Raw genomic sequence first — 19011 nt, 5'->3', positions numbered from 1 at the left:
AGGCTGACAGCACACATTGCTGGACATCAGAAACAATGCTGTGGGCTCTTGTTTCACCCAGAAACAAAGAAGCATTCAGGGACAGTAGTGACTGTCTCGTTTCCCAAGTGCCAAAGCAAACTCCTCCTCTGCCGAGGTCAAGTTGTACTGTACCTTCAATCCGTTCGCAGAGCTTATGCAAAGAGTGCATAGGGCAGGCCTCACACAGCTTGATCTTGGTCTTGGCACTCTGCAGGGCGGCGGCTGTGCTGAAGGCCTGCTTCAGCGTCAACATGACCTCATCCACCTGCAGGAATCAGCAAAACTCAGATCTGAGTATTTGCTCCTAGGGTGACACATTAAAATTCCAACAGCGATGTGCGACACTGATTGAGTAATAAATTATGGAATTCTGATGTCAATGGTGCTGGTCGAGCAAAAATAGTAAGTTGTGAAGTTAGATCTCAATTACACACATAATTGAAAGCCAGATGAAATAAAACCATTTTAATTTGTGTAACAGAATACTGATCTGGTACTTGGATACTATTTTTAATCCTGCTGAATGTTATGCTATCATAGTATAGCTGAGAGTCATCAGGTCTTTGTTTAATTAAGTAGTTTATCAGATAAAGATCTAAGTTTTATCTGCAATATACAGAGAGAACAAAATGGGTTTGGCTTTAATAGACATCACTTGCTTTAATAGGTGTCCTAGTTATCCTTCTAAATCATTTTTATTAGAAAAACAAACCAAACATGTTTAAGCAAAATTCTGGTGGAAAATGAGTTCAATTTAAATAATGTTGAGGGACATCTATCACCACTGTTGGTCTTAGCTCTGTGGCTTCTATTTATTATCATTTCACTCTGGCATCGTGTTGTCCAACAGCTGGCTCTCACACTTGGCCAGCAGTTTGAAACCTGCCAGCTACTTTTCTTCTTGCTCTTCCAATGATTCAGTTATGAAGTTTAAATACAGCCTTCTAACCTCCTGTTGGCTTCTCTGAGATCAACTGCTAGCTCATCCTCAAGTATTGGTAAATGGACTTCAAGCCACATGGCCATCTCTGTGACACAATCATCAGTGTCAGCTGATGATTTGCCCACACACGGTAGAACTGGAGAAAGTCTAAAACCAGCACAGGGTGCTCTGGGGGTGCGGGGTGGGGGTCTCATCCCACTAGGTTTGCTATTCACATCCACATACCAACCTTTGTAAACCATATTTTCAGATTCTTTTTTCCTTTCTCCCATGGACTGGTTTAAGACTAAACTATTATTTATAGGATTTAACCTACTTGAGCACATGAAGAAATTATTATAAAAAGAAACTTTATTATTACTAAAGAAATCAAAGACAGAGAGCAAACACTAAGCAGTCAATAGTTATTCAGTGACATCTCACCATACCACATTACCAGCTTTTAAAAAAGTGAATAAGTAGTTTCATATCATTCATGAGCAAAAATGAATTACTCATGATTCTTGCTATTTTACACTATAACTAAAAAATAAAGGTTTTTGTTTCTTGAAAATAAAAGTACTACATGTTTAATGCTTTTGCATTTTTTACTTCATTTGTCTTGATATGTATTAAAAATCAATCTCAATTACTTAGGCAGATTTTTTTTCTATTTTCTTGTTTTTCATTTATTTTTTAAAGCACTGAAGAGGTTAGTCATATACTCAACCTTGACAGACTTTTATTGTTACTTATTAAGACTGTCTTATAAAATGCCATCAATGGAAATATGGAACTTTTGTGTTTTCTTATTTATTTCTAATTTATGAAGTGAAATAAGAGGCCATTAAATGGTGTCTTAAATGCAGCTACCAAGTTCCCCCAGTCACAAATGTTACCAAGAACTTTGCTTCTAAAATTTTAAATATTTTACTTTTTAAAATCGATCTTTCTTTCTAGACGGCCTGTGAGTTTTATTATGGGAAAGCAGCTAAAAGTTCAAATTAGCTCACTATGCTACAGCAACAAAACAGCGTAGGTCATGTCAAAAGGTTAAAAGTAAAGGAATGGGTCAAGATAAATCAATCGTATGCAAACAAAAATCAAATATTCTTAGTATTACCAGGAGGCAAAATTAAATATGAGGTAAAAAAGTATGAGACAAAGGACAAAGTGAGCTTACTTATAAAGGGAAAAATCCATAGTGAAGATAATGCTCATAAACATTTATACAACAAACTTAGGGATTTTATAATATCCTAGAGTAAGTCTAAGAATCACAGAATGTGCAGGGACTTCAGAAACGCGTGTAGTCCAGTTCTCTAGGAAATTTTTAATTTTCAAACTGTTAGCATGTGCCAAGGGGCACCCAAGAACCTCGAACAGTTAAGAGCTGCATACTCTAAATGGATCCAGCCATCCATGCACACAAAGGCAAAGAAAGTAGACTCGTGGTATAAAATATCTTTAATATGATTAGTGTGCATACAAGAGAAGAAAAAATATTCCTAATTGTTTTCCAATAAAACTCCCCAAATTACCCATCCTCTAAAGGGTAAATGCCCATCAAATGGGGTCAACCCAAAGCAGGGCTGTTGAGGCCCAAAAAGCTTGCCACAAGTCTAAGGCACCTTCTGATGGAGAACAGCAACATAGGGGTAAGCAAGTCTGGAACAAAAAGCGCAAAATCAAAATAATGGTTGCCATTTTCTCTGCCAAGGACAGCTTTCCCACCTGTCTCTCTCCCACATATCTCTTTCAAATGTTCTATATGGTCTCTTTTCCAAATGTCTCCTTCCAAGTTTCTGGGTGCAAGACAAAATGGGAACAGCAAGAGCCCCAGCTCACTGGCCTTCTGTGTTTTGTGCTACGTTTGGCTGCTTAACTCCACTCTTGGTTCCCAGTAACTCCCCCTCTCAGGAAGTCTGGTTCAAGGCACACTGGATCTGTAGTCCAAGCTGCAAGTAAGTAGGGGTGGGGATAATGGCACCTCTCTGTAATGGAGGTGGATCTGTAACAAATATCCAATATGTGTATCAATCCTCTTTTTAACAATTGTTAACCAGGCAATGGTCTATTTCAGTAGTTAGTCACCCATATAGTGAAGAGTTCTCCATATTTGTTAGATTCTAGACCAATTTATCATACTCCATGCTATATGTAAACTGGTCATTCATGGCCACTGGTGTGCCAAAAAGTCCTATTTTATACTTCTGGTTCTGAAACTAAACGGTACCAATTCAATTTTTCTTCAGGTGAAAAATCAGTCATAAATTAGTGTTCTCTAAAACACTGTAACTTATCATCATTTAAAATGCAAATCCCATTGCACATCAAAGACATCTTTACAGACACGTCACCCAAAGCAGTGATAGTGAAGGCAAAGATAAACAGCTGGGACTACATCAAATTAAAGAGCTTTTGCACAGCAAAAGAGACAATAACAAAAACAAAGAGAAACCCCACCAACTGGGAGAACATTTTTGCACCCAACACTAATGATAAAGGACTGATCACAAAAATCTGCAAAGAGCTGATGAGACTCAACAACAACAAAGAAAATATTCCAGTCAAAAAATGGGCAGAAGAGCTAAAAAGAAACTTCTCTGAAGAGGAAATGCAAATGGCCAACAGGCATATGAAAAAATGTTCAACATCACTTGTCATCAGGGAAATGCAAATCAAAACTACCATGAGATACCATCTCACACCAGTGAGAATGGCACATATTAAAAAAACTAGCAACAACAAATGTTGGCGAGAGTGTGGAGAAAAAGGAGCTCTTCTGCACTGTTGGTGGGAGTGCAAACTGGTCCAACCACTGTGGAAAGCTGTGTGGAGATTTCTGGACCTACTAAACATAGAGCTTCCATATGATCCAGCAATTCCACTCCTAGGTATTTACCCAAAGGACACAGAAACATCAATTCCAAAGAACACCTGCACCCCTATGTTTATAGCAGCACTGTTTACAATAGCTAAGCTTTGGAAACAACCCAAATGCCCAAAAATAGATGACTGGATCAAGAAGATGTGGTACATATATACCATGGAATATTACTCAGCATTCAAAAAAGATAAACACATGCAATTTGCAGCAACATGAATGGCGCTGGAAGGGATCATGCTCAGCGAAATAAGCCAAAAAGAAAAAGAAAAATACCGGATGGTCTCACTCATAGCAGGAATCTAGAAAACTTAAATAAGGGACCAGGAAAATGAATATAAGAAAGTGAAAATCAAAATCAACAAAAAACTATGAACCAGAGACACTTTTAGGGGGGCGGGGGCGGGAGGGGAGGGATTGGGGTCAGAATGGGGGGGCTGCAATTGTATGGGGAATATAACAATAAAATTTATAAAAAAAAAAAAAAAGATTAAAAGAATAAATAAATAAATAAAATGCAAATCCCAAATCTGAACCTATCCCCACTCCCAAGCCCCACTTGTCCTGCCCACTTGATCCTTAGTTGTTAGAGATATTTTCAAAGTACAACCAAGATTAGATGTAATACAAAGATAACTTCGTGGATTTTGTACCTCATTCTTCTATCAACATACTCTAGCATCATGCTTATTTCATGAAATACCAACTCCATTCATATTCTGAGTCTAGAGTGGCCTAGGTCTTTATTTCTTTCAGTTATACTTTTCCTGGATACTGTTGTCTAGATTTGTGGACTTTTTATTGTCTCTAGTAATAGTAAGTACTGTTTTGTTTTGTTTTTCACTCCTTTTAAACCAGTTTTAGAGAAAGCTGAAATGATATTTTCTACAAAACTCAAGGGTTGGTGAAACAAGATTAAGCCACCTACTTTCTGCTATTTTACAAAAGTAGGCAGGAGGGAGCCCTGGGTCCCTCCAGGACCCGGCAAAACACCAGTTGTGCTGATCAATTCATAGCAATTGCAAAAAAGAAGTAAAAGAAAAATGCTAGTTGTGTATTCTTTGTACTCAGAGAAGTCAGCATGTGTGGTTTTGCAATACTTAGTCTTACACAGCAGCCAAGCCACATCAATCCCAGTACTGCTTGGAACTATAATATTTAATTGACTGTTTAGTTTTGTTTTACATGTCAGCTGCTTGAGCCATCCTTGTTATGCAGGAAATTTACATTTAATTTTTCTTTTAGCTTTCAGTTCTGATCCCTCACTATTCAGTTAAAAGCCTCCTGATCGAATGAGAGCAAACAGGGTTTCAAAGATTCTGGAATGGGCCTCTTCTTAAGAAGAATGATGCCAAAACTGAGATTCTGATACAGCGTCAATGTAACAGGAAGACATTCTCAGCCAGTCATGTCTGTTGCCCTAGTCACAGAGCTTCTTAGGGTAAAAAATTCAGCATGTTCCAACTTTCTATTCTGACTCCCTGTTTACAAAACTCATTCTACATGCACAAAACAAAAATACTAAAAGCTACAAGTAAAACCAAACTTGTTAAAATGGGTGGACATAAGAAGGTGTTATACAGTCTTTTTTTTAGCACAGATTATCTAGTAATCAGAGTTCCCCAGCACTAAGAAAATGATTACCTGAAGTCAAGAGTAACCATACTTGATCACTCAAAATACACTTAGCATGCATGTGCTATCCTAGACTCACTAGGGAAAGTGACCAGAGGGGAGGGAGGAGGTAAACTGGATGAAGGGGGGTCAATGTATGGTGGTGGATAGAAACTAGACTCTGATGTGATGTGATGTCATGTCATGTCATGTGATGTCATGTAATGGAGTGTGCACAGGTGTCCAAACCTGAAGCTTATATAATGGAACACTGCAAACCTGAAGCTTATATAATGCTATAAATCAGTGTGATCTCAATACAAATTTATCTTAACAACAAAATGGTATTGATCTTGGAAATTCATGACCTAGTGGAGTAGAAAGATACGTGAGCAAGATAATAAGAAAGGGGATTGGTGTGGCAAGATACACGACAGAGGAAATAGAGGAGTCAATTCCTTTTAAAAAAGTCAGAAAAGGTTTTATTGGTATGTGAATTTTTAGCTGTGACTTTGTTGTTTTCGTGACAGAAAAGAAGAGAATTCAAGTCACCATAAAGCAAGATCAGGCCTGCTTCATATCCCATAAAGAGGCAATATGAAAGTGAATGTAACAAAAAGCAAGTAACCAAAGCAAGTCTAAACTCCAACTGTGCTTATAAAAGGGGGTTTGGGAGTGAGAGATAGTGTTAGAGAGAAGAACTGACTTTAAAGTTCCCAGGAAAGAAAATGATGCTTAAGATAATATCATAAAGTATTTAAAAGCAAGGGCAGGGTTAATGAAATATAAGGGAAAAAAATCATTCCCTTTTCTGTTGATATCGGCATTAGCTACTCTCAGGTGTTATAGCAATTAAAAGAGAATAAAAGATCTACCTTATCTCTGATCTTTAAAAAATACTCCTTGTAACACAACTGGATTTGCTAACTCAAGGAAGCACCTAGGCTTAAAGATGACACCAAGGCAACAGGTTTATGTTTTTCTGCTGTGGTGCTGCTGAAAAGGGCAGAAACGCATTTCTGGATGCTCTCTTCCTTTTCATGGATAGCCGTGTGGAGAGGGTTCATTACTGATGTGCAGGAAGGCGGTCCACATCATGCTACTCACCAGAGATTCGCTGGCACACTGGAACACGTAGCAGATATACTGGCTCAGCCCAGGCTCTGGCGATTCCCGACAGATGAAGCCAAAGTGGTCCACATGCTTTATACCCTGGAGGACGGAAAGACTCTCAGTGTGCATGGCAAGATAAGCTTTTCACCAACAACATGGAAACAGACATCAGTGCGCTGCTTTCACAGGCCCACGATTTTCTCCCCCGCAGTACTATGAAAGGGGATACAATATCATAGCAAAAGGATATGGTGTCCCTTTGACACATGAAATAAAGCACGAGACTAACTTTTATTGTCTTGTTTCTGACACTGTGACTTAAGGCTGCAGGAAGAAAATAAGATGGCCAGATCTGCTGTAACTGGTAATAAAACTGCTACTTAGTGTTTGCAAGTGATGGAGTTTTCATTTATTGGTCTCCTTAGGCAGTCTGGCGAGCCATCATAAACCCTGTTCCTGTCTTTACAAAGATAGCAATCAGGAAAATGACAGCTGACAATGCTCTATTTAAATGGCATGCAGTTCCCTAAAGTATGCTACAATCGTGTTTATTTATAGACACTCGAGGAGCCACAACTGGTAGAAGACAGCTACATTAAAGATCTTATTACAGATGTCAGTTCTCCAAATTCACAAGTCACTGTACACTTCCCAAAGTATAACCTCAGCCACATTTATTAAAAAAATTCTGAGCCATCTTTGAGTTTGATCAGCCTGAGTACATATATCCCAGTTAGCAGATAGCAACTTGCTATTTTAATAGCAAGCACAGAACTTCAAAAAGGCAGGTAGACAAAAAAAACAAAAAAAAGTCTTAGTTAGCCGCAATCATCTAAATGAAAAAAGAAAAAAGCACAAAAACAGGTGTTAGTGTCAGAATTTGCTGCACCCTTGGCTCAAGCAATCTACTTGATGTACAGTTTTGCTAGGGTGCTAATTACATCTGAGACACCATTTCTCTTCTTGAAGAATAGCAACAGCCCTCAATGACAGAGATTTTTGAGATTTAAAACTGAGATCTATTCCAGTGCCTAGCATATTTGATAAATGGTACCCACTATTCTTAGAATGATACATTCAATCTACCCAATCCTTATCTGGTAAGGAAGTCAACTCTGGTAAAAAGAAAAGGTTAAAAAAGAGGCGGTAACAACTCACAAGGTAAAAATCAGCTTCATCTGGTACAACTTATTGGTACAACTTATTGGTGATGACAGGCTAGCTCATGCTAGCTTAGAAGCACTAAATGGGAAGCATCCATGGGTCCTCATTGGCTCAGCAAGTCTTCAGGCAGAGACCATGTTTCCAGTAAAGAAAACCACTCCCAGAGAAACAGTCTCACAGATTTGGAAGATGGATATGTTTGTAGGTGTGTGTGTGTGTGTGTGTTGAAAAAAACGTGTTTAGGGTCTCCCTGGTGGCGCAAGGGGTTATGATGCAGCACTATGAAGCTATCCACAGCCACTACAGCCTGAGTTCAATCCCTGGACAGGGAGCTACTGACATGGCAAAGCAGACGTCTCGTGACTCACCCACTGCTCCCCTCAGCAGTGGGTTTCAATCAATCTGCCTGTTCTCTTCCCTACTCTGGCTCTAGTGAATCTTCTCACCCCCACCCCCACACACACCTCTGGCCTGTACCCCAGTTCTTGTATGCATAAATAAATAAATCTTTAAAAAATACATGCTTATTTCTGAATGCAGTCACATTTGATCAATGCAATCTTATGGCAAGAAGCAGTAGACTCAGGGCCACTTGGTGGGAAGCAGACGTTAACCTGACAATTATTCTGATCAAAGGCCTTTCCACGAAAGTCCCTCCTATTTTGTTTCATTCTTTTTCTGAACTAGAAACTCAGAATATAAAGTTTACTCTGAAAAAATAGAAAAAGCAACTGCAAAAATTGCTTTTGGGCTGCCAGTTTTAAATATTTGGTTTGGCTGGTTCCACTTGGTTTGTTAGTGTATTTGGATGTATTATGGGCATTGCTAGATTCTTCACTGGAAGGTTTAGGGGGCGTGGGGTCAAAGGCAAAGATCAAAGGTTTTTTGGATGAGTATTCTTGTTCCAGGGGGCAGGTACTACCTTAGTTTGTATACCACTCCCCAATACTTGGCACATGTAGAAATGTTCATGGAATATTTGTTGAACCCTTAAGTGCTAAGCTCTCTATTAATACATCTTGTTCTGATGGTCTTATTATAGAGAATAATAATTCATTGCCCCCCTCCCTACCACTAAACAGGTAATAATAATTCATCGCCCCCCTCCCCACCACTAAACAGGTAATAACAAGAAGCTTATACTTTTTCAGTCAATAATCTTTCTAATAAATCTTTTGTCCTTCAGATATGTATTTAGAAATCTGCAATACCTCCTTCCTATATTCAGATGCTTCCTTTCTCCATAATTTGAATAGAAAATTTTCATTCTCATGACATAATTTTATGTCTCCACATAACATAATAAACAGGAAACTGCACTAGCTGAGGCCAACAATTAACAAGATGTACAAAAATTTTCTTGCCATTTTCAAAGGGAAGAAAGTCTGACCGTCACACCTATGGCAATGCTGACTCGAAAATGTGAAAGGAAAAATCAGTCTTGATTTTTCAACATTAAAATACAGCAAGGGACCTAGTCAAGATCCAGGTCCCTGAAGGTACATCTGAGTCACTGCTGTGGTGAGCCTGCAGGCAGGCATGGCAGGCGTGCAGGCGTGGGCCGGGCAGAGGGGGGACTGGAGGCAGGCAGGTGTAGTGACAGGAAGAGTACAGGGCAGGTTCTCTAAGACCTGAGCAAATGGGTGAAGGAGATGTCTACCAAGGAGAGCCCTTGGTAGCTTTGCAAGCTTCATTGGGATTTACCAGGTACACGGCAGGCAGGGGTGCCAGGAGGCTGGCAGGCCTCCCAGCCCCCCACAAGTCTTCACTCTATCTGGGCTCTCCGGCATTCTCTCGTGCCCTTTGCTTCTCTGCTCGCTCTCTCTTTTGCTCTACTGTTCCACTGGCATCTCTGTGATGCCGCCCTTATAAGCCCAGTCTCTCAGCCCAGGTGCACCCACCTACATATGCCCACACCCTACTCCAGGTGCCCACCATCAGGCATACATTCAGGACCACAGGGATCCATCATCAATCCTAACGGCAGGAGGGCAGAAAAGCCTGATACTTTACCTTACCCTACAGCAGGCAACCAAGCCTCCCGGCCCCCACAAATCTTTACTCTTTCTCTCCTCTCTCTCTGGCCTTCTCTCTGGTGGTTTTGCTTCTTCTGCAGTCACTCGTCCTCTGATAGACGTTGTCCTGTCTGTGACGCCTCATATAGCCCTGGCCTGTAGACTCAGGTGTGCACGCTTACACATGCCCACACCCACACTCCAGGTGTTCACAATCAGTCACCTGTGCCCCGTACCCACAATCCCAAGCGCCTCTGCATTAATACGGCAAAGGCCACATGTGATAGCCGCAGAGGCTAGTGGCGCAAAAAGCCTGACTGATTCACCCTAAAGTCTCATCTTGCTAGGAAAGAAATGACTCCATCTCTACTCCAGGAAACCCTCAGAAGCATCCTTACATTTCTAACCTCACCATTACTTAGATTTAGGTACTCTCTCTACTCCATTATTCTTTGTTTACATTTAAGTAGCCCTAATCTTGAGAGAGATGTTCTAAATTATTACTAGGTACTCTAGGATACCAGTCTAATATTGTAACCTTGTACATTTTGAGTGGTATTGATTATTTCAAAAACTTTCAGATAATTTGTGAATTAAAAATAACAAGCAAAGCTATAGCAAAGACTTCTCTTCAAAATTCAGCATTTACATTAATAGAAATTGAAAGTACTAGTTCTCCTTTCATTGGCTACCACAGTGTAAAGAGCAAGGCTGACTCAGTGATACCCACAAGTCCCACTGCCCAAGATTCTAAGAAACACTCAAATATCAAATACCACCACCACAAAATCCCCTGTAGTGGATGATCTCAAGAAGTGATGTCTGGAGGAGACAGCTGATGAACAGGATGACAAAATGTGATACCAGGGACCTAGGCAGGATGTTGTTACTGGCATAGATACAAAACACTTACGGGCAAACTCATTTTTTTTTTAAATGTGAAATTTTAAAAAATACTAAAATTTAAAGGTTGAAAGTTCAGTTATTTTGTGGCAAATTCTGAAACTACATTCTGTTGGTTTCTTCAAATACTATGATCTATAGCAATACATACCTGAGAACAAGAAGAAATATCTTTAAAATTCTTTTCAAGCACAACTGATTTAGTGTCTGGACTGATAAGGTTAATCTCAAACCGTCCAACCTTAAAAATAAAAACATGCCAGTTACTCTCCACTCACGGGGACTAATATCTTACTTAGGATTAAATAATCAACTAATAATATAGAGTCAAATGATAATCCCAGTTCTACAAATTCACATGTGCATTACATCTTACAGTATTTCAAACTCCAGTATCACCTGCTTCAAAACTCTTTCTCCTTTTGTATAAAAATCATGAAATTAAGTTGGTCTTAATTTACTAGATACTATAAATTCTCCTTCAGGCTTGAAATGACTATAAAAAACCACCTTCCCTCATCTCATGATTTCTAAAAATACTAATTATTTGATTACAATTTATAATCACAGTTTCTCCCAATTAATCAACAAAAAATACAGATTTGCAAATGGGTGGATAAATTAAAATCTTTTAAATAATCATTCAGAGAAATTAACAGCAAGGATTATGGCTAATTAAGAGAAAGAACAACACTAGTAGCCCAAAGAGGAGAAACTCAGCATATCAGAAAAAAAAAAAAAAAAAAAAAAAAAGTCCTATAGACACTTTAATTGCATGACTGGAATTACCAAGAACAAAACAAAACCAAACCCTGTTAACTGTGTGATAAAGCAAATGTTATACACTGAGACTGTGTCCCAAGGCAAGCTGTGGAATTTCCTTCTCCAGGGTTCTTTACAGCAGGGTAAAATGACAGTCGCTGATTTTCACAATGGAACTCAGATCTTACAAGGTGAGCATTATAAGGCATTGTTATGAATTAAGTTCTTTTGAATAGAACCTGACATTTTCTATACCCTGTACAACTTCCTACACTACTTTTCGGAATTAAAAATTATCATTTACTATCATGTTCCTATCGTGTTGTTTGTTTCCAGCTAGTTTAACAACTGATGTAGTAAATTATCAGGCCCATGATGTTTCCTTAACCTTCCCTGTCTGGGAAAGTGTAAACATGCAGGCGCCTCTGGACTTGTTTTTTTCCCCCTCTCTCTAGAAAAACATTTTTTTTTCTGTTGGCCATTTTTTTTTTTTTAACATTTATCATTTTTTTTTACATTTTTTAGACAAGATTTGCTTCCCCTCACCCCCTCAGATTGAGTCCCCCTAGAATTTCCTTCCCCAAGGCACCCGTGCACCATCACCACAGTCCCCTGTGCTCCTCCTTCCGTCCCTCTGATCCCTCTCCCGCCTCCTCCCTTGCACGATGTCTCTGATTTATAATTGTCCGTTTTTGCCTTGTTGTGTTTTGTACTGTTATTATTTTTTTTAACTGATGTCTTGTTTGGTTCCCCTATATTCCTGCTATAAGTGAAACCATCCGATATTTTTCTTTTTCCTTCTGGCTTATTTCACTGAGCATAATTCCTTCTAGTTCCATCCATGTTGCTGCAAATTGCATGAGCTTATCTTTTTTGATTGCTGAATAATATTCCATTGTGTGTATATGCCACATCTTCTTGATCTAGTCATCAATTTTTTGGCATTTGGGTTGTTTCCAGGTTAGAAAACCCTTTTTTAACTCCAGGCCTAGTCGCACTCTCCCAGATTCACATCTTTAAATATTTGATCAGATTAGTTCACTGCAGTTACTAAAAAGACAATTTTTTTAAGAATCCACCTGAGGCAAGTGCTGGTGATTCTAAGAGTAATCTATTCTTACCCTTTCCAGCAGGTTTCCAATCACGCTCCTTTCATTGCCTTGTTGTCCTCTCCCTTCCCTGCTCCCTGCTTCTTACAGCCTCAGTTTAACACCTGTACCCCTGTGTTTACTGCAGCACTACTGACAATAGGTAAAACCTGGAAACAACCCAAATGCCCCAAAAATAGATGAGTGGCTCAAGAAGATGTGGCATATGTACACAATGGAATATTACTCAGCAATCAAAGAAGATAAACTCATGCCATTCACAGCAATGTGGATGGAACTAGAAGGAATTAAGCTCAGTGACCTAAGCCAGAGGGGGGAAAAAAAATATCAGATGGTTTCACTTATAGCAGGAATATAGGGGAACCCAGTAAGACATCAGTGTAAAAAAATAACAACAGTACAAAACACAACAAAACAAAAACAGATGATTATAAACCAGAGACATCCTGCAGGGGAGGAGGCGGGAGAGGGATCAGAGGGAGGGAGGGAGGCGCACAGGGGACTGGGGTGATGGTGCACGGGTGCCTTGGGGAAGGAAACCCTATGTGGACTACACCTGAGGGGGTGGGGGAAGCAGATATTGTTTAAAAATGAACAGTGATGTAAAAAAATAAATAAATATTGGGGACAGTTATGTGTAAAAAAAATAATAATGTCTTTTCTCGGCTCCCTCTCCTCTGCATGGACTGGGATGCGGGCTACGTGGAATAGTAAAAGTTTGATTATTGCAAAATGAAGCTCTGCACGCCCGGAGCCTCTGCTTCAGTGATGCCTGAGAAACAGGCGCCAGCACCCGCAGGGCGCACCTGGAACAGCATGGTCCTGTTCTTCTCCGAATCCGAGGGCTGCACGTGGCTGGGCGCGCTGGCGTGTCTCCTTCTGGGCTGCGGCTTTTGGCTGCCGTCGTGAACTCTGCGCTGCAGGACGCCGGTGACGCTGCTGCAGCGAGAGCGGAACTCCTGCTGCTCATCAAAGCCAGAATCTTCCAAAATACGCTCAGGGAAGCACCCTCGAGAGCTGGACAGCCCCAGCTGGCTGGTGACGGCCGGTAAGGCTGCAGGGGTAGGGAGGTTGCCGTCTCCTTCCTCCGACAGAATGTCTGGGAGGGAATCGTGCACCACCTCCTCGAAGACCCCCGGGCCCCCCTGGATGCGCAGGCGCTGCTGCTCGTGCAGGCTGAACTTCTCGATGCAGTCGTCGATGAGGCTGGACGGGGCCTTCTTGTGCGTCACCGTCACCTTTCCGCAGTACAAGACCTCGAACTTCTGCGAGTTGTAGAAGGCGTCCTCGGTGTCCTTGCTGGGTTTGGCGTCCTCTTTCATGGCGGCTTTAGATAACTGTCTTATGCTGCTGATAACATCTGGAACCTGCAAGAGAATCCAACGTGGAATACTCAGAGATCATGGGTGTTTCTCAAGATCTGCTATTATCACATGGGATTTTCATTCTAAATGATAAAATGTAGAAAGGAACAGACCTTATCTAAGATAAAACATACACTATCCGACATCAATGAATTAAAAGTATGATTGGAACTGAATGATATCATTATTATACTTTCATTTTTTTTAAAGATTTATTTATTTATGCATACAAGAACCGGAGTGCATGCCAGAGGTGTGGGAGATGAGAGGAGTCACCAGAGACAGAGTGGGGAGCAGAACAGGCAGATCTACTGAAATACACTGCTGAGGGGAGCAGCGGGTGAGCCAGGAGAGGTCTGCTGCGCCATGTGGGTAGTTCCCTGGCCGGGGATCGAACTCGTGCTGCAGTGGCTGCCACTTGCTTCATACTTGCATCTTAATCCCATGCACCACCAAGGAGGCCACCTATACTTTAATTTTAAATGTATTAGTTTTCCCCCAAACCATACAACTGCCAACATTTAATAAATCATAATACATCATTTCAGTACTTTTTAAAAATTATTGTGAACCTCAATGAAAAAACCAAAGTTTCAATAATGAGGATAAAATAGGTTGAAACACTAAAATGTAGACACTCCTAATCAACATTAGCCATCAGGGAAAAAGCAAATTAATTCCATAATAAGGTGCCATGACACACATAATCAACCAAAATAAAATACCATTTCATACTAACATTAAACAAACCAAGTGTCCACAGGATGTGGAAGGACTAGAACTCCCTTATGCAGGAATGTAAATGGCACCACCACTTTAGCACACTGTTCAGGGTTTTCTTAAGACTGAAACACATCCCTCTCGTGACCCAGTCCTTCCATTCCTAGAGATTTATCTGAAAACAAGTCCACACGAGGCTGTGACAAATATTCATAGAAGCCTTGGTCACATAGAAGTCTTACCCCCAAACTAGAAACAACTCAGATGTTTATCAATAAGTGAATGCTGACCAATCACTAAAGAAATGCAAACCCAAACCACAGTGTTACACCTGTTAGTACAGCTATCATCAAAAAGAGGAGATGTCCCCATGTTCACTACAGCATTATTTACACTACCCAGGGCATGGAAATAACCTAAACATCCGATGATGGGTGTGTGGGTAAAGAAAATTACACACACACACACACACACACACAGAGGAATTAAAAAGAAGGAAAATCTGTCATCTGCAACCACATGGATGGACCTCTTTGGGTCATTATGCTAAATGAAATAATTCAAAAGAAAGACAAATACTATGTGGTCTCCCTTGTATGTGGAATCTAAAAAAACAAACTCATAGATGCCAACAACAGGCTGATGGTTGCTGAAGGAGGAGGTGGGAGTGGGCAGTAGTGGTGAGGTAGATAAAGGTGATCAAAAGGTAAAAAATTCCAGTTATAGCATAAATAAATTCTGGTGACTATACTTAACAATACTAATATTGTATACTGAAAGTTGTAAACAGAGTGATTTAGAAGTCCTCATCAAAGAAAAATTGTAGCTATTAGAGGTGATATTAATTTATTGTGGCAATACATTTCACATAATACATGTATGTTGTACACCTTGGACTAATACAACCTTATCATGTCAAATATAGCTCAATAAAGCTGGGGAGAAAGTGAACATATGAACAGTACATTCATACAATGGAATACTACTCCCCCTCACCTGGTTTATTGCAATAATCTTTTAACTGGTGTCCCTTGCTCCCGTCAATCTATTCTCAAAAGCCAAAATGATCCTTTTAAACGTAAGTCATGTCATTCATCTGCAAATCTTCCAAGCCCCCCACTTCACTAAGAGTAAAAAGATAAGACCCTTACAATATCCTACAGGGTCCTTCACATCTCTACATGTCCTGCATATAAGATGAAATACACACTGAGGCCACACAGCCTCCAAATGCCATTTAGAAGTCAACATGGATTTCCTTTCCACCCTCCCCTCATGTGCTCTGACATTACTCCTATGAAACACCCATCCACTCACTCACTCAGCTCCAGCCCCATTGAACTATCTATTCTCTGAACACACCACAAACTCCCGCTGCAAGGGCTCAGGACAGCATGTGCCTGCCACAGTTAACTCCTTTAACTCATTTAAATCTATATTCTCATGTCAGCTTATTGTCTTTGGAAAAGGGACACTCTTATGTTGAATTATTTCACATTCAGAAATCTCTGGTATATTTTCAAATCTTCTAGCACCAATTTTAAATCCAGAATTTCTTTTCTTTCACATTATTATCTGGGTATAATGCCAGAGCAGTCACAATTTTAAAGTCAGAAAAAATTCAATGAGCTAGTACAATTATTTCCTACAAAAGACTCCAGTCCATATGCCGTATTTTCAGTGCTTCACACTGACCTCTGGATATGTCTCAGGGAAGAAGTCAGCTGTTTTGTACTAACACATGACTAGCAAACTTAGCCCTCTGTGCTTTCTTTCTGCCTTAGACCCTTACAAGGACCAATTGTATAAGGAATAAACTGGACATTCAATCTTGCAAAAAAATAAAATTATTGTAGCAGATTGGGCAAACCCTAAAATAGATGGATCCTTTCTTCCTCACTAATCATATTTCCTTAAATACTTTTCTTTTTTTTTAAGATTTATTTATTTATTTATACAAGCACTGGGTACAGTCAGAAGCGCGGGAGGGTGAGAGAATTCACCAGAGCCAGAGAGGGGAACAGAACAGGCAGACCGATGAAGTACACTGCTGAGGGGAGCAGCGGGCAGCAGGAGAGGTCTGCGCGCCACGTGGGACCCTCGTCCAGCGGCCAGGGATCAAACCGGCACTGCAGAGGCTGCGGGCAGCTTTGCAATCCAGCACTCAACCACTGTGCCACTGGGGAGGCCCCCTTAAATACTTTCAATTGATTTTTGCAGTCTCAATTGCCTAATTTCCCAAAGTATCTTTATAAGAAATACTAACTGTACAATTTTTTTGAAACTGCAGAATTTTGGTCTTACGACAAATATTTAAATGACTTAGCTATATTCTACCATTGAGACTGAAAATAAAGTCAATTCAACTTTAGTTGTGTCAATTCCTTTTGACTATGTTTGTACTTTTCTTCAGCATTTTATCTATCGAGAGTGAGTACATGAAGAAGTGATTAGTGGTTAAATTTTTTTAGTATTACAGGACAGTGACCACAGACTCAAACCAAATTCAGTAACAACACAGTTTGTATCAGCAAATTACACCTTTTCTCACAACTAACCACAATTTTCAACGACTTGGGCTGTAGCAACTCTTGAAATGGGTCTAACAACACCGGCCCCATGTTTGCTTAGCATTATGTGGAAGACACATATGAAAGTGAACACTACACATGCTCTCAAAGCCCACATCAGAAGGGACACACAGATAAAGAAAGGATATAAAATATCCATAGTGAAGAAATGAAAATTAGAGAACCCTGAATCTCTTCTGATACCCTTATTTAAGGGGTTGATCAGATGCAGTACAAGAGAAGTAAAATCTCTACCCAGTCCTGGCACACACACATCATATTCTAGGAAAACAGTGTTCTCTTATAGGGCACTGTTAAATGATATAAAATTATAAGCTCATTTATATATGTTTTTGACATAATTTGACCCTTCCCTGTATGCACTGCATCTTTCAACTTCTCTTTTATTCTCCACCATTGTACTGTGAGCTCTTCCATTAAGACCTATTAAGCTCTTCCTTAATAGGCTAAGCTCTTCCATTAGACCTATTCCATTAATGTCATGAGAAAGAGTCCATGCTCAGAATAAACTGAGTAACTGCTGTCAGCAAACAGAGACATATAAGTAGTAGTTCACAACTACCTAAATTCTCCGGGATTGAAACAAGCTTTTTCAATTTCTGTTGATAAACTCAAGAGATATGGAAAAATGCAGAGTCCCAGCTTTCACTCTGTTCAGTGTCACCCCACTTAGGAAGCAAACACGTGAGTTGAGGTTGTCTCCGGACGCTATCGCGCCCCCCCCCCCAAGCTACGCACTCCAGTTGCAAATTCTGCTAATTCATACACTAGTTACAAATAATCCCATTGCTAAGGACCTAATTCCTACGGAGCCTGATAAGGATTTAATGCCAGTGCAAGGCAAAGTTTTCATTCTGTGGCAGTTTGTATAATGAAGACGCTCTACGAAACCAGAAATTGAGATGTTCACATTCTATCCCCAGCTCTGACAGCAAATTGTCTGCAAATTGCTGCATCTGCTAGTCTGGCACCTAGAGTTTCCTCACTAATAAAAAGGAGAGAGGGACTAAATAGATGGTTAATAAGGACTCATCTAGATTCAAATTTCTGTGTGTTTACTTTAGCATAATGTCATTATAGGAGCAAGATAATGAACCTACAAAGGAAATGGAATTGTCTATGTTATTAAACCAGAAAGTCTGACATTGTTCATTTCCATTAATACACAATAATCAATTCAACAAACAAGAGTATAAATGGACTTTTTTCAAATGTCTCATAACATTTAGAAAAAACACAGTGCCACCTTTGGCTAGTATTTTGTTATTACACTTTCAATGCTCTCACTAAAAGAACTGAGATTCAAGCATCAAAATTCAGTCATTAAAGTAATTTCTCATTCCAGAAGGGAAAAAAATGCCATGAAATCCCTGGGCTTTTACATGAACTAATTATCATAATTAGTTACCACACAACAAGAAATCCAATGCATTGCAAAAATTTTGCTTTACCTGACTTCAAGAGAAAACAAATTCTACAGTGACACCTATTACACAAATACATGGCAGTCAAAAGCACTAAAGAAAAATACCTCAACATGAGCTGAAAATTGCGATCATCCCAAGAGCACCGAAGATGCCACCCTTGGAGTCCTCAATATTAGCCTTTTGTCACACTTAAGTTCTCTTTCTTTCTAAAAATGCCAGCAGCAGTTTCATTGTTTTTGTAAAGTCTGCGTTATCACTATCCAGCCAATTAGAAAACTTCCCAGGAATAACCGTTATTGCTTCAAAAGTAAAGTATTTCCTGACTCTGCAATCCGGAAATACACAGATTGTTCAGGACTGAAGAGCAGAAGCTTTAGCATTCTTTAAAAAGAAACATTT

At 39.8% G+C, this 19011-nt stretch overlaps 1 protein-coding gene across 1 annotated transcript in view; it reads right to left on the bottom strand.

Moving 5' to 3' along the window:
* The window catches only part of TBC1D4 (TBC1 domain family member 4), a 162507-nt gene that overhangs the window by 53781 nt on the left and 89715 nt on the right, over window positions 1-19011 (bottom strand). Inside the window, 4 exon segments of the mRNA XM_054701776.1 lie at window positions 154-286; window positions 6552-6656; window positions 10791-10880; window positions 13317-13877. Of these exon segments, the coding sequence (XP_054557751.1) occupies window positions 154-286; window positions 6552-6656; window positions 10791-10880; window positions 13317-13877 (889 nt within the window).

Source organism: Talpa occidentalis, unplaced genomic scaffold, assembly GCF_014898055.3.
Source record: "Talpa occidentalis isolate TD23 unplaced genomic scaffold, MPIMG_talOcc4v2.1 talOcc4.5, whole genome shotgun sequence".
NCBI classification, from domain to species: Eukaryota; Metazoa; Chordata; class Mammalia; order Eulipotyphla; family Talpidae; genus Talpa; species Talpa occidentalis.
This window is presented reverse-complemented; position numbering and strand designations above follow the sequence as displayed.